General features: G+C 38.2%; 1 protein-coding gene across 2 annotated transcripts in view; it reads left to right on the forward strand.

Annotated features, from left to right (window-relative positions):
- The window catches only part of ATP6V1H (ATPase H+ transporting V1 subunit H), a 48235-nt gene extending 26551 nt beyond the window's left edge, over window positions 1–21684 (forward strand). For both annotated transcript variants that reach the window (XM_075416157.1, XM_075416156.1), the window contains exons 10-14: window positions 2460–2638; window positions 3382–3507; window positions 5002–5103; window positions 9671–9784; window positions 21326–21684. In XM_075416157.1, the coding sequence (XP_075272272.1) occupies window positions 2460–2638; window positions 3382–3507; window positions 5002–5103; window positions 9671–9784; window positions 21326–21386 (582 nt within the window). In that variant the 3' untranslated portion in view covers window positions 21387–21684. The remainder of the gene's footprint in view (window positions 1–2459; window positions 2639–3381; window positions 3508–5001; window positions 5104–9670; window positions 9785–21325) is intronic.
- Window positions 21685–23315: the final 1631 nt, after the last annotated feature.

The raw sequence follows: 23315 nt of genomic DNA on the forward strand, positions 1-23315 counted from the left end.
TTAAATGGTCTCTCTAGCCTAAAGCATCTGCCACTTTGAAAAATTTCTGGGTAAGGTGGATCATAAAAATATGTTATTTATCCTGTTGAAGGAGGTCAGTGGTGTGAGGTATTCAGTAGGGGCTATTCTTACTATGTAGACCTCTGCAGATGTTCTAGTGTTCTTTAGGATCTTAATGTTGGGATTAGTCAGGGACGTATAGTAAGACAGCTTGGGGGGGGAAGAAATTGAGGGGCTTGGCACTTTATATTCAACTTCTTCCTACTCTGAGGTCATCAAAAATAGGAGAAATAATTGCTAGTTCTGAGATTTAGTGTGTTTTGCAAGAGGAGACAAAAATGAAGCCAAGTTCTTTTAATAAATAAAGGTGAAGAAAGAAGATGATGGCTCTGTAACAGGCTTTGGGGAAACTAACTTTGCTGTTTTCTTTCTCTAACATTAAAGACTAGCATTGACATGAAAATGAGGTTATAAACTGGCAGCCGGCAAATAACAGATTCGTAATTAGACATCAGAGTTGTGAGATCTGAAGCAAAATTAAAATATGTAAAATATGTAGCAGAGGTGAAAAAGCCCTTTTCCTGTGTGAGCAGCACAGTAAACAGCATCAGCTGGGGGCAGGGGGGAAGTGAATTGCATGAAGGACTAGGCTTGATGATTTCTTCAAATCACCCCTACTGCCTGTGCATTGGTGAAGGTATGCCACGAGTCTTGACAACTTGCATACGTCTTCTCTCAGTTTCTCCGAATTTGACCAGTTTCACCTCTTTGGAAAGTTAATTGCCTGAAGTATGTCAGTGAAATGTAATTTTTTTTCTGTAAAGCAACAGGTATTGGGTACTTCTGTCTACTGTGAATTAATAACTTTCTCTCTTTACCTATTAAAATGTTTTTTCCTCTTTTTTCCTACTTTTATTGTCTTTTATGTGTTTCCTACCTGTAAATCGTTTTGTAACTCAAGATTTTTTTTTTTTAAATCACTGAGTAGTTCACTGATCCATTCTATTTAGTCATGTGTTCCTGTTTATACTTTCCTAATATATCCTTTCAATTTCATGATAAAAAGCTTGAATATCTCACTACAGTATGAGATAGGTAATAATATTTGGAGTAACTTACAACTCTGCCTATAATTCTCTTAACTAATAGTTCTTTGAAAACTTTATCTACCTGCTCCTTGAGCTTGTTGAATGTTGTCTTTTAAGTTTCATTCTTTGTTCTTTTGCTCTAGTTAGCACTTTTAGCTGTAAGTAATTTAGTATTACTTTCTGTAAATTACCTTTTACCTCTCGGTTCTCTTACTGAACTAGAAACAGAGTTTTTATATTAAAGCCATTAAAAGCAGTAATATGACTTATTTTTAGTTTGCAAGTTTTAACATTTATTTGCAGTGTTCTGTCTTACTAACTAGTGTGATGTCTGATATCTTAGAAACCTGAAGTGTGATGAATGAGAGTGATGCAGTCAAATTCCTTCTGTACGGTGTCATTGCTTATTTATGGTAGATGTTAAGCCTTATTTATACGAACACATGTTCTGTTTGTGAAGGACTTTTGTCTTTTATATAGAATTCATGTTTTCAGCTTTATCAAAACGTGCAGGTGGCTAGTTCTGCTTGAACAACATGATTTGAAGCTGATTAAATTGAGTAGAAATGTAATGAATAAATGACATTGGAACTTGACTGTTACATTCTGTACTTGCAATTCCAGTCTTACGAACAAGCTTCTGTTTGAATAAAAATGTCTAGTTGGAATATTCCCAAATTCAAAATAAGCTGATCTAATCCAGATGGTAACTCTTGAGTTGGAAAGATGACTTCAGTTTTTTGTTGGGTGTTTAGTTTCTTTTTAAGGCTTTCCTGCTTAATGCTATTGCTGCATGGAAATCTAAAATGATAATTCCAGATAAAAGTAGTTGTTAATGGCAGAGTCTCTGGCATTTGGGATATAAACCTGCCCTTTTTCTTTGAATAGTCTTTGTAGTCAGCCCAATTTGATGTTGAAAATGATCAAAGCAGGTGAATTGATACTTCCTAGTATTGAAGGTAGTATACCGTCCAGGAGGAAAAATGTCTAAGTGACCTAAACTTAAATGCAGTGGTGGCTGTGTTTTTCAGCACACACGGTTGCATTACTGCTACCTTGCAAGACAGAGCCTTTTTTTCTTTTTTTATTTTTTTTTACGTTCCTCTTCATCTGCTATAGTGACAGATAGGAATACTCCTCCTATGTAGTAAGGTCAGTCCTAGGCAATTTATGCTACTAAATGTAGGTGTAAAGCAGCCACTGTGTGGTAGACTCATACTTTACTTGTTTGGAGAGATTATTTCAGGAAGTAGTCAATTCTGTCACTTACTAAATTAAAAAGTGCCAGTAAGATATTCTTAAAAATACCACTTTGTTTCTGAGTAGTCTGTTCTTAAAACAAACAAAACAAATAATTTTTTACTTCCCTAGAATTTATTAGAGAAATCTACTGAGAGAGAAACTCGTCAAGAATATGCTCTTGCCATGATTCAGTGTAAAGTTTTAAAGCAGCTAGAGAATTTGGATCAGCAGAAGTATGATGATGAAGACATCAGTGAAGATATCAAATTTCTGCTGGACAAGCTTGGTGAGAGCGTGCAGGACCTGAGGTATGCTTTGCAGTGTGAACTTTAAAATACATGAACATTGCTAAAACTATTTTTAAGGCTAAATAATACACAGAATTACGATATGTAGATGCTAGTTGATAAGGTAGAGCAATACAGAAACGCTGGTTGTATGTAGAAGTTTCCTATTTGAAGTGAGCATTTACAGGCTGAACGGAAAATAAATTTTCACTTTTGGATATGTGATCTTTGCAACTGATAAATTGTTAAAGGACTTCAGAGGGATCATATAGGAATTCCAGTCTAAGCTGAAGACTACCTGTTTAGAAGACATCTTGCTGTCCAGATTAACTCAAGTTGTTGCAGTTGTTTACCTAGTTCTTGATCTTGTGCATAAATTGAACTGCATTTCCTAGTTCTTGTCAAAGGTTTTATTGGATGAAAGGCAAGGACTGGGATCCTTGGCTGAGGAAGTTAAAACCTAGAAAACAGGCAAAACAGCCAATTAAATTCCCAAATGCTGTGATTGTGTGGCTTGGGTTTCCCCCCTCCCCGGAACTGTGTTTGGGTGGATGGAGGGGTACGTTTGCCTTTCATGCCTTTCCTGAAAGTGTTGAACTCTGAGACAGGGAACAGTTCTCATGCTCTGCAGAAAGCTGACTTCTGAATGTGTCATAGCAAGTTGTGCTCCAGCTTTGGCTTGTTAGGGATAGGCTTGGGCACAGGGTTCAAACTCTCTTCATAGAAGCTTAGCCAATATTTCATTGAGGTCTTTTGTTTTGCAGCTCCTTCGATGAGTACAGTTCTGAGCTCAAGTCAGGAAGACTGGAGTGGAGTCCTGTACACAAGTCTGAGAAGTTTTGGCGGGAGAATGCTGTAAGACTAAATGAGAAGAATTACGAACTACTCAAGTAAGTTTTCAACTCTTGAATCACATGATTCTTTATTTTCTGTGTTTGTCTGAACCTCTGTCTAATACAGGTTTCACATTTCAACGTGAAGTAATGTCTAAAGTGAAAGCGAGTCGGAACATCTTGCTGTTTTTAGAATGTATGGTCCTTACTCTTATATGGTTCGTTTTGTTCAAAAGCAGAATTACTTGCTTTTACCGGTCAAAATATATTCATGGTGATGATGATAGAGGGAATATCCCTAGCTTAACTTGCGTGCAGATTTGTGCTGTTGACTCTTTTTCATGCTTTCACTTGAAAAACAACTAAACTAATCGATGTAATGAAAAATGTTTTTGCTGTACCTTAGTTTTGTGTTGTGTGGCGGTGTTGATCTGAGTAATAAACTCCTGTCTTGAATACTTGGGGGTTGAAAACTGTGGTACTGTTCCATGGAAAATCTGACCTTCTGCATTGCATTGCATTCTGTCTATTTTGTCTTGGGACTGTGTTTGTTGTCATTGTTAGATGAAGTGAAGCTGAAGCTCAGCTTTCCTTTTGGAGTCAAGGACTTAGTTTCTGACTTCTGAAAGTATGTACTCAGAAGATGTCTAGGTCTTTGAGTTAGGACAGAACTGCTTTTTAGACCACAACAGCTGACTGAACAGGTGATGTTTTTGAGATAAAGCTGATGGTCTTGGCCTGAGAGAAGTTCACAGTTGCACAGACCAAAGAACTCAGTGTGCTGCTTTGTTCTCAACTGCTAGGATGCCGTTTAATTTTTAAATGACTCTGTGTAACAGTGTTCTGCATAAAATTCTGCCCTTTTTGACCTTACTGTCCTGCCCTGAGCAAGGCTGCTGTTATAAGATGAAAGGAGGAATAGAATTGGGGAAAGTCTGATAGATAGCAGGCTTGTCATAACCCCCTTGCTGTGTCATAACCAGTGTGGCCTTATCTCTTTCTGAATCCGTAGTACAGGATCCTGAGTGCAAGAGCTCGGAACAGCATGCAGACATGACTGACATCTGTTGTATAACAGAAGCAGCAGCAGCATCTATTTGCCTTGTGTAGGCTTTGTGTTTGTGTCACACCCCTGTCCCAGTCTGTAAATATTTGTACTTTTGGTTAGTACAGCTTGTCTTGAACTCAAAACTGTTGGTCTTGAAGCCAAGGTATAAAAAACGAAAAGCAGATATTTTGTAAACCTTGGTTGTAGGTATTTGTAGGTGCAGCTCACTAAACTTACTCTAGTGAATGCTTTTAATAATTCTGTTAGTTAGGGCAGGATCTCCATTGTTTTAAGTGCAACTGCATGTTTGGAAAACATATTCTAGCTTTGCTATTTGGGTGACTTGTGAAGCATTTTTATGGATACAGATTTTGCTGTTTCAAGTTATCAGTGATTTAAAAAAAAAAAAAACCACAACAATGAAGAAAACCCAAACCAAAAAAAAAAAACCCCAACCACCGAAACCAAATCTTGGGACTTGATTGTTTCAAATGCTTTTCTAGAATCCTGACGAAACTTCTGGAGGTTTCTGATGACCCACAAGTGCTGGCTGTAGCTGCTCATGATGTGGGAGAATATGTACGACACTATCCCCGTGGGAAAAGGTAAGAAAAATGCCAATATGCTGTTGTTCAAGAGACTGCTAGAGTCTCTTTGTCTGTGGCTTTTTTGCTTATTTATATTAAAATATGCTACATAGGGATTGCAGGTCATGCTTAAGTTTAATTCACTAGGAAGGTGAGAGAACACAAACTACATCAGATGGGAAGATACAAACTAGATCTTTGACTTCATATATTTCAGTGTCTCTTAACAGTGAAGGGAACCTATGTCTAAAGAAGTCTTGGATAAGTTGTCTAGACTAAAGCAGAAGACTTGCACCAGAAGAAATTGCATGAGCCACCAAGAATTTAAGCAACATACCGTTTTTATCATCTATTATGAATATTGCACTATGATTATTGGACTTACAGTAGGGATAGAGTATTTCAATAATTAAGTCTATTTTGTGACTTCAGACAACTGAGACAAGATTTTTCTCACAAACTATTGCTATTAGAATTTCAGTGATGTTAGCACAGATTCAGTTATCACTCTTCTATTTTAGCAAGTTTTAGCTACACAAATACACATTTCAGTGAAAGTTAAAGTTACTGTAAACATGAATTCCTGTCAAAATATACAGACAGACATTGTTTTATTTTCTTGCTTTGTTTTGTTTTAAAAACCTGTGAGCAGACATGTTTGTTGAATAATTGCATCTCTAAGGTAGAGAGACCACTGAAGCGGAAAGGGGCCTTTGCTTTTTGCAGGAATCGTGCTCATCAGTCACCCAGAGGGACATGTGACTTAATTTTTGTAGCAAGGAAGTGGTCTGTTTCTGGCTTCTGCATAGGGTTTAATGGTGGAGATGAGAATGGCCTTCTATGTTTGTTGGGAATTTACTGAACACTTCGTGTGCAGACTGCTATCTTGACAGTAGTGCAATGGCAAAAAAACAGACTGAAACTTCATGCCATATATATACACTAGAAAGATTAGTGCACTCTAGAAAGACTCACAGCCCTTGTAGTCTCGTAAGCAATTTGACCTGAAGATATTTTTAGATTATTGGAATAAATGAACTGTTTTCTAGGTCCACTGAGAAAGGTCAGAGGTGTTCAGTGTGTACCACTCATACTGAGCAGTGTACTGTTTATTTACTAATTAACTCCTGTGTCTTCCAAGGGATTTATCAATCTGTATGTGGAGGGGAGGCAGGATACCCTCCAACAAGGTGGAAAATCATACTGCTGCCTGCACGCGTCAAAGCTGAAGGACTAATACTGGTTGACCCCACTTTTAGTAGCTATTTGTCTGAAACCATCTTATCAGGTGTTTGCCATAATCTTTAAACAGCTTGCACACACCTACCCAAATGTGGCATAATGCTTGGGCTAGCGTGGCTGTGCCATTGCTGGACCAAACCTATGAAGTCGGGTGAGCAGGTAAACAGGACCTGTATCTCTGTCTGTAGTTGGGAATTTGTACTGCTGGTGGGACCGGACCACAGCTCCACTCAGCTCTCGGGCCTATTCAGAAATGCACCAACTTTCAAACTGAGTAGTCATCAGCAAATAAGAAGCATCCTGGATACTATTCTAACCCACGTTCTTATATCAAATTCTAATACTTAGCTAGTTTCTGCTTACGGACTTGGCTTATTTAGCTTTCTGTTCTGGTGGACAAACTAAAATGCAGCAGTCTCTTTCTTTTTAAAGAATTTCCTTTGTAATCCAGTGTATTCTTATGAAGTATGACTTCAACAATTTTAGGACTAAATGCTTAAAATCTTAAGGACTGTGTGTCAGTTCCCACGTAATAGTCCATTTTTTGATATGTAGTCGTTTACTGCTCCCACGCCTGGTTGGCATTTTACACTCTCATTGCGTGACTCACTTTGAGAATGGATGCTATTCGTTGGTTTAGAAGAGTAAGAGAATTCAAATGTCTTAACTACTTTTGCTTCCTTGAAGTGTTTATCCTTAACTCTTAACTGAATTGTCCTTCAGCCTTTGAAGGCTGCAGAGGTGAATTAGAACCTAAAATCTCTTGAGTTTACCTATATTTACAGTTCTGGCTAACCTTTCCAGTTTCTGACAACAGAAAATGTTTGTTGAACAAACTACATTTTTGCTTGGCTGTTTGCTAATGTTGTCAGCTGAAGTAATTTTAACTTGCTTTTAAAATTGCACATCGTGGAACAAGTTCTCAAGGCAATAGCACCGTGGTCTTCTGATGAGGCTTACCAACATGTGTTTTCTGACAATGTAACAGCAGAAATAAAGTACGGCATTGGTGTTGCCTGTCACTGAAAAGAAATGCAGGCTAAACATCAGCCTCCAGTACAACTACTATGCAAGATCAACACCTTCAGTCACCTCAATGCCATGAACATGGGTTTGATGTTTTGCATATATGAGAGTGACACCTGGAGCCATTCTCTGCTTTAGCGCATGACTCAGAAATGCCTTAATTGCATTCCCTTGTTCACCTTGGTCTGCTTTTAGATATGTAGTGTGGATTTTATGTTAATACTTTCTGCTACAACAGTCTAAACTTTTCTTATTTGTCTTCATATTCTGTTTCCCCTTTCATCCTTTAAATGGGTCATGTCAAAATGTGATGCTTCAGCATCCAGAGACATGGTTGAATTGCCGCTGTTTTGGCTTAGTGCACTGTTACTACGGGGAACAGTCCCTGAAGAAGGTGTGCACGTACCATAACTGGCCCCCTGGGCTCTATTACTGCCGTAAAATAAGCAGAAGTTGAGGAGAGGGAAAGCAGAACTAAAAGTAGTGTTTTGAGCAGGTTTGGAACTTGAAGGAATGGGATTCACTGTGAACCTTCCTCACAGTTCCCTTTTGGTCTAAAACACATGACTGGGAAGTGAATTGTACCAGGAGGCAGTGTTACACAAGAGGGGTAACGCTGTTCTTCAGCTCTTCATATTCTCAGCCATAATTTCAGTGGTGTACTGTCAATCTGAAATACTCCGTTTCCATTTGTGATCATAGGATTTTAACTTTTCATTTTGTTTCTTGTGTGCTCCTAGCATAAGGAAGGATTTCAGTCTAATGCCTTTTTTTACCTCCTTTCAATTCCTGAAAATTCAATGTTTAAATCGGTTCTGTAATGAGGAAAAAAATTCTTGTTTGTGTTTCATAATCTTGTCTTTGCATACAGTAGTTTTACATTTAACTCATGATTAAAAATGTGAGGCAGCCTAAGGTGTTTTTTTTTTTAATCTGTTACATTAGTAATAACTTCTTGAATTCTTGGTCAGGATTTTCCAGATTAAAAACAGTTGCACTTTTCTGAATGCAATTCTGTTGTATGAAGCATCTTTTTTTTTTTTTAGTGCTGTTGGGAAATAGTATTCCCTGTGCTCTCCAAAATGGTTTTGACTGAGTTATAAAATGAAATGGAAATTACATTTTTCATCTCCATGCTGTGTCTTTATACTGTTCTGCAGTTTACAAAAGCATGTTATGTTATGTTATGCAGCAATAATGCATTAGTTTGGCCATGAAAAGAACAGTAATAAAAGCAGACAGCTAGTGCAGGCTTAGAATGGCAGGAAAGCATCAGGTGGAGTAATGCAAACGATAGCCTCTTCAGAGGGTACTATGTTTAACTTCAGTGACCTATGAGAGAACCGATGTAAAAAAACATACGCGGGTCAATGAGTAATCAGTTTATATATTCCTTGTAAATTCTCTCCAAACTTTTTTTGTTATTATAGATGAAAATGCTACATGTAAAGAGTCATCTGGATGATGATAGTTTTTCAGGTTTTAAATGTGGTGCCTTCCATTTTTATTTACGAAATTATATTTCATGACGTGACACCAGGTTTCATCAGTATTTTGTGTGGGATTTGGTATAGCTAGTAAAAAGCTATGGGTCACTACTATGGTAAGGTTTGTAGTGAAAGATGCAGCTAAAACATTCGATTTTTCTGGAAGTGTAACTTAGCAGCCAGTTCTGCATCTTGTGCAAGAATAGCTGTGGCCCTGCTACAGTTTGAATGGCAAAAAGGACTATGAGGAGTACCAGGTGGCTGGTTTAATAGGTTTTGATGTGATTACAAATGTTTTTTCTGGATTAGGCAGTGCTGAACTGGATTGGGGTTGTATTCTTGCAAAAAAAAAATTGATTGACCTGGTTGTTATCAGTTTATGGAGGGGAGGGCACTACCTCCTCCTAAATAATAATTGATAGTGCTATACCCTGCCAACCCTCTCAAGCCAATATTGAGTTCTTTAGCAAGCTGGGTGAGATAAATAACCCTTTCTGCAAAGGGCTTCTTCCTTGATTGTTGTTTATTTCAGAATTTATGGAAGTAGGTAGTGGGTAACAAACAGAGGAGTCCAGTACAAACAGTTTCTGATGATGTGAATTCTTAAAAAAAAAAAAAAAAAAAAAAAAAAATCAGTGGGTAGTATGAGAGATCTGCATTTGTAACGTGGCAAATAAGATGTATATGTTAGGAAACAAATACTGTAAGTAAAATAAATATTATGTGACTTAACCTCTTAATGCCTTGAACATGAAGTGGTTGGATAGGATAGCTACCCAAAAGCTGAAGTAACGTAAAAAAAACAAACCTGCTCCCCTCCTCTGTTTCAGAGTGATTGAACAACTTGGTGGTAAACAGCTGGTAATGAACCACATGCATCATGAAGACCAACAAGTTCGTTATAATGCACTACTGGCTGTGCAGAAGCTGATGGTTCACAACTGGTATGTGGAGATTATTTGACATACTACTAACACTAAGAAATATTGGGCTGTGGAGAAAGGATTCAAGACAGTAGGTTTCCTTAAGGGGGGGAATAATGTTTTAATGTGGTAAGACTGCAGTTCTTAAATGACAGAGCAATATGATGCTGATGTGTGAGATCTTAGCTAGTTTTTCTGTGTATTTTTGTTGCAGCTGAATTGAGTAGCTTGACCTTGCCTGATTGAATGTCACATGAGTAATTCACTTGAACAATATATTTTAACTTATTTGAACTGCTTAATATTTAATGTGAGCTGTCATTTAGGCTTGCAAAACTACAGTCTTCAAAATGTTAAGGCTATGTGTAGGTATTTTAGCAAGTTTACTTAATCTCAGCTGAAGGAATTAGTAGCTTGATGTAATAGTTGATGCTTCAAGTACTTAATTGGCTTTGCAAAGTGCATGCCTGACCATTCTTTTGCATTGTTACTTTTTGCTGTAGTCCTTTTCCCCCACTCTACACTGTTACTTTTCTCTTGCCTTTTTAAGGGGTGCAAGTACAATTTTTCTTGAGCTCCTGGAGTAGCAGAAGCTTGTGGGCTGGTGGATTAGATGAAGTTGGGAATCACTTGCTGGTATCTCTTTCATCAGTTGCTGAGAAAAGCATTTGAAATTAGGTTTTTCTTTCATTGTTTGACTAGTTCTGTAACTATTTCTCTAATAAAGTTCCAAAAACCCCGAAGTCCTGGCGTGTTCTGCCACAGAAGTTGCTGATGGGTGATGCTACCTTTCCAACAGAGCCCAGGACTTTTATAGTGAAGCATTGAAGGGCTGAAGTTCCGAAAAACTTAAGTGTTCACGTAACAACTTTGCCAAACTAGTTAGGTATGCTAAGCATAAAGCATGGAGAGCTAAAAATACTAATAATTCTTAATCTGATTATTAATTATGATTTCACCAAAGCTCTTATTTCCAATTTGGTATTGCCTTTAAAGAAAGATAAAGTGCAACAGTACATCTAAGTACACTGGAACATAGATGTTGGGATACAAACAATTAATTTAAGTTTGAACTTAAACTAATCTTTTATTTCTGAAAAGCTTGTGCTTGGAAGTACTTGTAAAATTTGTCATTTTTTTCCCTTCTAGAAGAATGTGGCCTTTTTAAAAGGCTGAGTACTGATGATGCTAACAGTGTGAAAGTGGTAGAGGAACAAGGTTTATCAAGCATGTTCTTACAGCTTAAGTCACTTGCTGTAGAAGGCAGGCTAGCAAGGCTGACAGTAAGCTCCTGTCCCCTCTCCCTGCAGTGTATCTTCTCTAAAAGAAGCTAGTTTTTCCCCTTTTCTTCTGAAGAATATGGTTTTAACTCTCGTGCGTGTTATGGTATTAATTCTATCCTGCTTCCTCCTGCTCCCTGTACTATGGAAACCTCTTATAGCAGACAAAAACACATTTAAATAACCTACTATGAGAAATCCAGAGTTAACGTTCTCCACCTGTAAGGAGGGCTTTGGTAAACAACAATGAATTTCACAGTGTGTGGAGTTGGAGACTAAATGTGTGGTCATGTGCAACCTAATTATGGGGCAGTACTGTATATTGTGCTCCACCCTGCTTCTCGATTTGGTGATATGCTGCTTTTCTCACATTGCTGTTCTAATATATTTGAAGCATTCTGAGTATTATAAACTGGCTATAGCTAAATAGACATTACAGTGTGGAAGGCTAAATTACTGAATTTACCTTCTGCAGGAGGGACAGGTCTTATGTGTGTTCTGATGCCTTGAAAATCTGGTAATAAAAATGTAAAACTCTGATCTTTCTCCAGCACAAACGTCACTGGTAGTAAAAGTTTTCCTGGTTGCCTGTCTTGGCTCTTTCTCATTTTCGGCTTAAGCAGACTAATTTTAAAAACATCACATCTGGTGTTCTGGATTCGTCTTGGGGTTTTAATGGCATGAACATTTCTGTGTCTGCATTTCACAGTTTATGAACCTTTAGACTTGAGACTGAGAGAGATTGCACTTCCATCTAGTTTCAGATCTTCAGAGGTGTCTGTAAAAAGGATGTTTGAGCTTGTGCTATTTGCAGATTCATATTGTCATGTCTGGAGGGAGTATGTTCTTGTTTAATTCTTACTGGGACACGTTGTTCTTGGCTCTTATTTTCCAGAGCAGTGTTACCCTGGAATGGACATCAAATAGCTTGAGCTAAGGAAATGATGCATCGTTTGTATGTGGGAAGCTAGATCTGTCTTTGTGTAGATCTGGCGTTTGATGTGTGTCAGGAGTGTGTCCGTTCCATCGCTTGTGTGGGGAAAAGAGAAAACAGTGTCCCCTGACTGCTACACAGTGCAGTTTAAGTGTCCACTTACTTAGCTTTGCATTGTCATAAGATGGATTGCTCAGTGGCTTCAAGATTTTGCTTACCTTGCTCTTCACAGTTGGGGAAGCAATAACCTTTTTTCCCCTTGCTTCCATGTGCTTTGGAATTAGTTATTTCACTCAAAGCCATTTTTTTTTTCTTGAATTTAATTGCCATGGAACAAATCTGTGTTAATATGTCACGTGTGACAGAGGTGGTCAGGCATTTCCTAGACCTGGAGGCTAGTGGAGAGAGGGATGAGAAGATAAGGGCTTGTTCTGCTGGCCTAAGGCTTGGTGTAAGTGTTGTATCTGAAGCAGCAGAGTAAGTAAAACTTCTGGCTCCTGAAGCAAGAGACTGTTGGGGCAGCTGAAGTGGTGTTCTGCTTAAAATGCAGCTGTATTGTTAGATTGCTAATAACTCAACTTGGAGACAATTAACTCCTAAGTAATTTGAATAGTTCATTACAGGCTGATCAACTGGCTTTTCCTTAGGGGTTTTTAAGTCAGGGATAAAGGGAGGGAAATCAGACTGTCAGGCAATCTGTTTAATGATGAAACTAGGATGGCAAAAGCAGTAAGCTGCTGTCAGCTTTTCATATGAGGTAAGTTCGGGTGAAATATTCCCGTTGCATTTGCTTGTTAAATGATCATGCATTTGAAGCAGGGAGCGAAGGTATTTTTTTTAGCATCACTTAATGTCTTTAAATGTTAATTTATCCTGTGCTTTAATCTCACTTGAACTAATTGTGTTAGTTGTGGCAGTAATGGTAAAAAACTTGTTATTGGCAGATGGGGCAGTTTGGCATGGCAGTGATGTGCAGATTTTCTTGTGTCCTGTTCAATTTGTGCTTTAACTCTTTATGAGAAATATCATGCTGGTGTTCAGAGGCAATACCCAACTTGACCATTTTAGTATTGGGAAATGGTTTTGGGAACCTAATGCTGTTTGGAACAATGTTTTTAATGATGTAAAAGAATCAAATAATTAAGTTTTAAACTGATAGCGCTAACATATGTCCCTTTAAAGAAATGTAGTATGTTAATCTCCACAGATGAAGCAAGTGCCTTTCATGTGCTTTAGAGCATAACATCTTACTGAACTTCAGGGATGGAATGTTGTAATGCAAAGCACCTACAGTTAGAAGCCCAAGTTCCTGCTATGAACAACACAGAGAAGCAGGTTGTTTTTCAGGACAATGCAGAGCAGCTTCATTGCCTGAAGTTGAACAGTGGGAATAATCTTCTGTCTTTAAGATTTGTGAACCTGTAGTCACCTGGCTTCATTCTAAAGGGTTTCCAACTGTATTATTAGATTAAAATAAGAGCTAGGTGAATTCTAGATGTTCTGCTTTTAATGTGTAACTTATTTATGACCTTACTGGTCACCTAGAACATAGTGTATTAGTTTCCACCACTTGCTTGTCTTCTAGCCAGGTTAGGCACAGGGAAGTTTGCTAATGACTCATGTAGTAAGTGTAGCATGTTACTTCTTTTTTTTTTCTTGCTCTGTCAGTAGCAGTGCTGTTGGGAGTTGGGGACCAGAGGTCAGAAATAAGAGAATTGTTACAACATGCAGACTAGCTGAGATGTGCAGAGGTGTGTGCTCTTTGTTCATGCAAATGTAAAGTATGCAGTGGTTTAACCTCTGTAGATCAATAGTTCTTCAGTATTCATAGAGGTGCTACTGGAACTGTGGTGGATCTGCCTGCAAACTCATTTGTTTTTCCTCTGGCTGAGTGAGGGCAATGGCAGAACTCACGCATCTTTTGGCATTTGCTCCCATTGACTGAAATATTGGTCTGTTGCCCCACCTTTCTGCTCATGCCTTAGCAGTGAGCTGATGTTAGTGATGGATTGCATCTCTTACCTCTAGGTTCAGGCATGATGCCTCATCTCCCCAGGGTCCTTTCACCTGTGCAGGCTCTGAGCTGTAAACCTCCTCTAAACAGGCAGACTTTTAGAATTAACCACTAGCGGACCAATTGATACTGACATGGAGAGTATAAGTATGCTGGAGGATAGGATCCTAAACAGTGGGATTTAGGATGCGTCATTGCTGCACGATCAAGTATGGTATTGGAAGTAAAATTAATAAATGGCATACTGAGGGAAGCAAAAAATTCAGATAAGCTTGGAATATGCAACAGATTCATATATGATTTTCAGAGTGCACATCCCAGACAAAATTACTTGCTTTCCATCTTTTTTAAAATGAGTAGTTATGCAGAGAGACATTAAAAATCTGAAACTGCCTAGGATTTGCAGTATATTATATTTAGAAGCTGTTGTTCTTTAGAGTTAGTGTGGAACATTCAACATTTGTCACTATTCTTCATTGGTATAAACTTTGTTCTCCAAAGCCTGTGTATCTCCAAAGATAGCTTCTGTGTTGTGCTTGCTTTTGGTGTAGTGAGAGGTGCAAGGTGTTATGATAGTTAACTGACAGCCATGGAGTTTGCCCCCGCCATTTTTTTTTTCCCTATCCCAACACTCAGACGTGTAGTGCTTAGTAGAGTAGGCTTAAATCTAGAAAACAATGCCTACGTGATAATGCAGTCCACTGTATTTATCTATGCTTTTTCTTAGCCTTCATCATCAATACAATTCCTTTTTAGTGGTTAACAGAAGTTAACTAACTGATAAGTTTGAGAAGGTAGATTGTGTCCCTCATAAAAAGTTGGGTTTTTTTAAGAGGACAGTTCCTAGCTAGAATGAGACAAGTTAGGCAAAAATCCGATTAGTTATAGGCACACTTGATCTCAAGTATGAGTGCTTTGTCTTTTTATTGGAACATATATATGTATTCTTGTAAAGCTTCATTCCAGACAGGTAGGGACTGTGGTTTGTACTGTCCATACGCTCTCTGGGATTTCACACTGTGATCATGTTTTCTGTCATGAGATTTGCACTGTTCACAAAACACACTTTAATATTTCTAGAGCTTCTGTTAACATGGAGCAAGTATTTTGCAAATTTCGAACGTCCTGTTCAATTTGCATTTTCTTTTTTCAAAGAAATTGTTCATTTTCATGTGCTGTGATGAAAAAGCATGTCACCAAAGTAGTAACTTTTTGATAGTTTCATTTCTGATTAGTGTTACTGTAAAGGTTTGATTTTCTGATAGGAAAATTCAATTAAACATTATTTTTGTGAGTAATTCTGAAATATTCTGTGCAAACTTAAAGCTCTTAAGTGTTGAAAGCATTTTGTTTACTTTTCATTGTGGCAACTAAATCTTCTGATTAAGTATAAAACCCCTTTCAAACCAAGTTGCATGGTTTAGTCAAATTGGTTCTTTTTAATTCACATAATGGCTCTGTGTAAGTGTTAGATCATAGCACATCTTACAGGTGAAAAATGACTTATACCTTGCCCCTAATAGAAAGGCATATATTGAATTGAATTTCATAGATTTTTCTTTCAAAATCTAATAAAATGTTTGAGTAATAGCCTTGTAATAGGACCTCGTTAGTCTGCTGTTTCTTTATGGCCTGTATGTAAAATTGTGAACTGTAAGTCTAGAATTATTCTGAAAAATGGACAAACCCTCTCTGAAGGGAAACTGCTGAGCAAAAGGGAGGTTCTTGCAGTGTCTCAGTCTGAAGACACAATTTTGCATTTCACGTGATAAGGAGGACTATAAACCATGCTATGATTCAGTAATAAGGCACTGATCTGTAGATTGTCTATTAATGTTATTGCATTCAGCTGAAGACAGGATCCATCTGGAGAAAAAAAACAAACTGACAAACTTTCACTTAATGTTTGTAATCCCTCTGCTCAACCATTCAAGATGTTTAGTTTTAGTGTGCATATCAGAATGTTGAATGTCTTTTCACTGTGAATAATTAAGTTGAAAAAGTGTCCTAGACTTAGACTGTTCATCTTAACAGTTAGCGTTTGTTCTACTGGTTTGCACTGAGAGGAGTCTGTTACACTAAACACTGAGGGTTGCAGAGAGTTTTGCAATATCTCTTCCCTCGTGACATCCAAGGCCACTTGCATTGGTCAAGGAAGCACATGGTGAAAATCGCCATGATTCCACTGAAAAGTAGGTAACTTACTGAACTGCAGTTTGATGATGTGGTAGAGGCCCAAACTGTTCCTTCTTAGGAGCTTGGATTCTGCTGTGTACATTTGTTTGTTTTTTGTTGTTTGTGCTTCAGCACTGTTTATGGTCTGCATCAGTACAATAGGCAAATACTTTGTAATCTTTAATACATGATCAAGTATTTCAAGAAAAAGAAACGTGTTAATCTGCTGAGTCAAGGAGGAAAACTGTATTCAGCAAATAAGTGACAGAAGAGAACTGCAATGTTTTCCTGTGTGGTAGCATTCCAACTTGGGCAGTCCTCCTAGTCCAGCTGTCTAGGAAGATGTCTCTTTGTTTTTTAGTTTACTACTTTCATAGCTGTTTGATTTTACAGGATCACAGAATGGTAGGGGTTGGAAGGGGACTCCTTTCTATTTATTTCTGTAAAGAACAGTGCATGTAATGTAGGAAAAAAAAATTTATGTACACATATATACTGTATATTTTGTACATAACATGTAAAAATACGCAGTGGTATAATTTCTGATCCAGCAGTGTGACATGTTAATATTATATTTCAGGAACCAAGTAATAGCATAGCTGCAGGTTTGATTTCTGAACCTGATTTCTTTTTTTCTTTTCTCTGTTGACTTCTGTGGCTTGTTTGCAAGGCAAATACTTCTGTGGTGGCCACTCTCCAGCCCCATGTGCCTTTCTCCTGGCCACCACTAGTGCTAATGTGACACAGCAGTAACCAGGTTCAAGGGATCTTATTAGGAGAACACAATTCACTTGCGAATTAAATGAACAAAAAATACTGTCTCACTAGATTGCCTGGACGAGTGCCCCATGAGAAGGACAGGCGTACGTGGCTGGAATGAGTTCGAGGGTGGCTGTGCCAGCTTTGTTCCCCAATGGATTAGGTGGGGACTTGAGAAATGGTTGCAACCTTGTCCTGGAGTTGCAACTTCATGTATACTGCTCAGAAGGTTCCAGGGATGGTCGCATCTGTAGAGATGTTTTTGCTGCCGTGTAGCACTTACAAGACCAGTGCTTTCAAGGGGCAGTTTAGGCTGCTTAGAGCTGGGAGTACTTAAATTGCATAACCCAAATATTTATTTGTGAAACCACAATAAATAACTAAAACTGGTCGGTCTCTCTCAACAAATCCAACTTGTTAGACCCATAATAGAAATGCAACATAAAGATGGCAGAGCTGTTCTATCTGTTCAAACTATTCTATCTGCTGCCTGCCCTTTGAACTTGTTTGTTTAACTATTTGCCACATCTTTATGATTTTACTGGAACAGTGTAGCTTGGCAATGTCTTTTGAGTTGCCCGAATCATGTGGCAGACACATTATTGTAGCTTTGTTACCCTTCTCTACTCTTTCATAAGGGGAAGAATTTCTTTAGAACTAGCTTTTCGTTTTCACTTTCAAAAACACGGAACTCTAGGTTTATGTTTAGATAAGAGAAAAATCCATATTTTTATGTTATTCTTTGTCAAAGGAAAGCATTCTGCCTCTTAAGAACCTCAGTCTGTTAAAACAAGCTAGAAATTACAGATGTTCAAGACTGCCAAATATTTTTTGGGGTATAGTTCTTTAATGAATTGGATTTAAGCAAGATTTAAGATAAATGTTATTCAAAAAAAAGAGAATAGGAAAATTTCACCTTTCCTGTCTTCTGTGCTTCATCTATTTTTCTTCCTTTGCCTGCCAAAAAGAAGAATTTTCAGATTTCCTTAAAGGACAGGTAAACCTAACTGCACTGGAATTTGAGGTATAACACTAAAAGTAGTAGTTCTTAAACTGTAAGCTTGTTCCTTTTAGGACATGACCTCTAGGAATCTGAAACCTGAAAACTTTCCTGTCTGTCATTGATTGTCTGTTGTTGACAATCATCCTTGCTCAATCTGAAAATTAGCAGAAAATTTTCAGGTAGGGTCTTGTGCCAGTTTGCAGTTATCTCCTTCTTCCATACTTGCTGAATTTGGTGGCTTACGTGTTGGATCAGTTTCTTGTGCCTTTTCCTAAATGACCTTTAAGCATTTGTTGCAATTACCGTGACACTTAAGTATATCTTAGCTTGCGGGTGTCAGTGTCTCTCACATGCCAACAAAACCAATTAAATTAAAATGAATGAAGCAACAAATTGGAATAAGGATTTGAGATGCAACACGTTCATGTATTCACCTCTACGTTTCCTTTGCTTCTTGGAAAAAGCACTTTGGATACCGCCGAAAATGTGCGTTTAAAGATTATGTCCAAAAAGGGGGAAATTGCTAGTGTGGAAGGAATCTCACTTGGTTGTTCTATTATGAATGAGAAGATTAATTTGCAAGTGGAAATTACTTATGCCTCACCTTCAGACTTCTGAATGATCAAGGAAGTGAGAAAATGTGGTGTTGCAAGTTTTGCTGATCTGAGCTTTAGCTGAGGAACGGAGAATTTTGTAGTTACTCTCAAAAAGACTTAACCTCCTGCTGTGATGAAATAACAGTATGTAAAAAAATATACTTTAATCTTCTTGTCATTTTAGTATGTATTTTAACAGAGGGAGAACAGGAGCCCAGTAAAGCTACTCCCGGTAGTTTGGGTTTTGGTGGAAGGTGGGAGGGAGAAATGACCAAAGGCCTGGCAGAATAACCTGTCAGTCTGCTCTCCGAAGACTACGCAGGAAAGCCTCATGTTGAGAAGCTGTCTGCATCCCTCTTACCGGTCCCTGACTGAACCCTCGCATCATCTGGCATAGACCATTCAAGAACTTGTCCTGGGTTAACCAATGACATTCAGCTGGAGATGATAAGCAAACAGAAAATTATCTGGTACTTGTAACAGCAGTTGGGACAAGTCTTCTTGCATTTCAGTGGCCCTTGGTGGTGGCGAAAGAAGTGGTGGGATGGGGACAGTATGAGGTTTTCACCTGGGTTTGCAGCATGGCAGCATAGAGTAGTAACTGCAGATACTCATTCTGTATGGGGAAGCGGGATAAGAGCTGTTCCTTGTCACTGGACTTAAACCTTACACTTGCAAATGAATGACCAAAATAAAAGGTTTTGTAGGGAAGGTACTGTACTATCTGCTGTATGTCTGTAGAAGTTGAATATGTCTGTTAAGGCCCTAAATACATACAAAATATGCTACTGCTCTGCCCTTTCAGAGATTTTTGCTGAATACACTGTGCTGTGGCTGGATTTCAGTAAGCCTTGAGCATGCATCTGAACTAGTGTAAGCTATGCAATACTTGCAGTGTTACAGATTGTTAGCTAGAGTGGTTTTCCTACTTTTAAGTAATCGCATAGGAATTTCACATTCAAAATGGTTCATGTGTGCTTTAAGAATAAGTAACTTTGCAGGCTTGTGGTGCTGTGAGCAGAACTGTATATTCATCAAGTGTCAGTTGCTTTCAAGGCTGGATGTCAGACAGGAAATACTAGAGTCAGTACATGCATATAGACATGAAACAAAGTAAAAAAAAAACAAAACAAACAAAAAAAAAACCAAAAAAAAAACCAAACCAAAACAAAAAAACCCAATAAGCCCCCCCCCCCCAAAATTCCCAAACCACTGAGGGAGCAGAAGGAGGTTTGGTGAGTTTGGAAGCCCTTCCGTAGTTGCTTTCTGGGTCTTTGGATGGCTGTCAAATTTTGTTTATTTTGGTGGTACAGTTTCAAGTCCTGCAAAACCACAAGAGAGCAGCTCATTTCCTTGTTTGCCATCTGGAATCTCTACTCTGAAGGTGGTAACCTGTTGAGTATGATCAGGAGTCGTACCTCCTGAGCGCAGTCCAAGTGTTAAAATACTGTGATCCTGCAGCAACACCTGATACAGCTGTGAAGAAAGGTGCTAAATCATAATGTATGGCTCAGCATGCAAATTATGTGTTATTTTCTCTGCTAGTGGAGTTTGAAGTTAACATTATACTTTATAGGAATTTAGCTTTTTGAGATATTTAACTTTAAAACTGAGAAGGGTGCTGTTGGATGGTGTGGTTGTGATGCTGAACTTTGTTGTGCAATAAGAATTGTAATGCATCGGGAATAGCTGTTCAACAGGACATTAAACTGAAAACTAGTGTTAGAAATGTGCAACAAGAACTGATTGTTTTTCTTTAATTTTTTTTAAATAAAGTCAAAGTGCATACTCAAGTTAGTTTTTGAGTTCTTTTTTAAAAAGGCTTCTTTCTGAACACCATTTCTTTGAACTGCTTCTAATAATTTAACCTGTGTCGGTTGAAATACTTGTGTAGTGAGGAAAAACTGTTGTGCTAAGTATATGATCAGCAATGGAAAAAGAATGCCTACGTTTCACAGGTCCTGAAACCTCTCTTTCAGCTGGTAGTGGTGGAATTATTGAAGTTTATTTTCTGGAACGAGCAACAACCCAGATACTACTAAAGTCTTCTCTCAGCTTCTTTGTGGCTCTATGAAGAGTTGAGCTGCTTTCCCAGGAGACAGTGAAAGATGGGAACATGCAGAGTTGTGCAGTATTTTTCCATAGAATTTAGATATTGTTCCTCAAGGCAAATGCTAAGAATTTGAGGAGGTGTTTGTTCCGGTGTTGGGAGGGCAGGTATAAAAAGAAGTGACTTGTTGCACTTTAAAATGCAAGTGAGGAAAGCACTTTAAAGGAAGTGTTGATATACAGTGAGTCTGGCTTGGATATCTTTTCTTTCTTCTTCAACATGTAGTTCTTCAGTCAAGGCAGTGTCTATTTTGGAGCCTGTCGGTTAAATTCCCAGTATGTCTGTTGGTGTTACTTGTGCTCATGCAGCTGGGTATGGGAAGAGATCCTTTTTTTTAAAGACTGCCACAGCTTCTAATGTGTATATTCAGCAAGCAAAGTCTGTGGGCTTTGTGGGTGTTCTGTAACAGTTGCCAGGACTTCTAAATACCACCACTGTTTTTTTTCTTTTCCAGACAGTTTTGCTGATGTTCGGTTCACACCTTATGTTCGTAAGGATAGATGGTGAATACCTAAAGCTTAGGCACTGTCATGGTAGCTCCAGTTGGCTATCGAATATTAGTAGACATTATTTGAAGGAACAATTCTAAACTTTAAACTTTTTTCTCTTTCTGTACTTCATACTGTTTACCACTATTCTGCTCCCCACTCTCCAAAAATATTTCTCAATCTAATTTTTTGTTGTATTTCAGGGAATACCTTGGAAAGCAGTTGCAGTCAGAACAACCTCAAACGGCCACTGCACGGAGCTAAACACTTCTGTCAGTTCATGCTTATAACTACAGTATGCTTGTCTTTAAATTAATATCCAGGAAACACTGAAATCACATGTTCTTTGCCTGCGACTAGGACATAAACTTCATAAACTTTCCAGCTTTCCTCCAGTGTTGTTGGCTTAGTAAAATTTGTTCAACTACTTCTGATGATTATCTGTTAGCTTCCTGTTATATTCTGAATGTATATGAGGAAATGTGGCTAATATATTGTGTTTGTTTTATGTATTTATTCTCCTAATAAAGAATGTTATTAAAGGATATTCATTCCATTATAATTAGCCTAGAAAAACTGTTCTCGTCTTTTGGTGGGGTTCTCAGTGTTGTCACTTTCCAAGAAAAGCAAGTAGTCCCTATGTGTCTCCAGGCAAATGAATAAATCTTTGACTTGGTGTTATGTAGGAAATGCAATATTCTGAGAAGTGTGGATTATTGGTACTAAAATATATACCAAGTCTCAAAACAGTATTAAAATTGTATGGAAAAGTAAATGTGCGGGGGTTTTTGGGGTGGTGTACTACTCTCTTCTTAAAGACTACATTTGAAAGATCTGGATATAAGAAGAGGAAAACAAACACTCCTCTAATGAAAATGGATACACCTAAGATTATTAGTCCAGCTGTATAACATCAGTGTTAAGGCTGTAGATCAGAGATCAAGTTGTTTTTTTCTTTTTCAAGAGCAAAAGTGCAGTAACTAATGAACTTGAAATTTCATGGAGTGTTTTTGTTATTGAAAATACTTGTAAATGTTAGGGTTCTGGTGTACTTCCTTTGTAGTAAGCCAAATGAAGCAGCTATATCAGTCTCTTCTGTGTTTTACAGCTCCTGGTAATAAAAAAGGATGTAAGCATCAGTAGATCAAAGATGATATTGCATTGGCTTGTGAAAACAGTCTTATTGCGTATATAGGAGCTTAGCTCCACACACTTGCACCACGAAGCAGTTAATATTCTTGTGATTCATTTTCAGAATTAAAAAAAAAAAAAGATGAGAGGACATGGCTTATTCTCTTCAGTAGGCTTGGGTGATGCAAGTCTCTGAGGAAGCTTAGGGTACTTTGTCATCAAGTGACAAAAAAAAAATTGGGGGAAACTTCTTACCCAGTCTGGGTTTTCATCATATATAACTAAAAGTTGACTACTGTTGCAATGGAGAGAGAAGACTTTCGGGGGTGACAGTTTGTTATGATTTCTTGGCCTGCTTAATTAAAATTGGGTTTTGTAGATTAATGACCAATGCTTACTTCTGCGTGTAGGAGGCATAGGCTTTGATATTGAAGTTAGTATCATGAGGATAGATGCTGAAGCCTGAAAAGAATTAAACTGGCTTTAAATTGGATCTGATCTCAGCACTGCATTTTCCCACAGTGGTGAGGGACACTCATGGTGTGGAAAGCTGTTGGGAGAATAAAGGTGCACCTACACTGCCATTTTTATCTTGGGTCGCGTGATGGTGTCAGTGCATGAATGGGCTTCTTCTCTGATAAAGCTAAACTGCAGGACGTACATCCCATGTGTCTTGGCTTCTTAGCAAGCATTCAGTCCACTGGACCAGGTAAGATTTTTTTGAAGTGTGGCCCTGTGAAATGCATGTGGAGTGAAAGCTGGATTCTTAGCGCCAAATGTTTCACTCCACAAGTCAGATTCTCGTGTCACGCTTCCTGCTGATGTAAGCATAGACGAAGACTAATCTTGAAGATGCTGTAAAAGGTGGGTCCTGTGGTTACAGCTGTAATGTTGGGCACAAGAAGCATGATAGGGCATTAATAGGGAAGGAATATACTCCCATCCTGAAGACCAGAAGTTTGTGTTGTTTCCATGTCTGAAGGGAACACAGAAGCACCGCTTGGTAAGAGGATTTGGGTCTGAGTTCTAGGAGTCAAGGCAATGAATGCTACCAATGGCAAC

Source organism: Opisthocomus hoazin, chromosome 3, assembly GCF_030867145.1.
Source record: "Opisthocomus hoazin isolate bOpiHoa1 chromosome 3, bOpiHoa1.hap1, whole genome shotgun sequence".
Taxonomy (NCBI): domain Eukaryota; kingdom Metazoa; phylum Chordata; class Aves; order Opisthocomiformes; family Opisthocomidae; genus Opisthocomus; species Opisthocomus hoazin.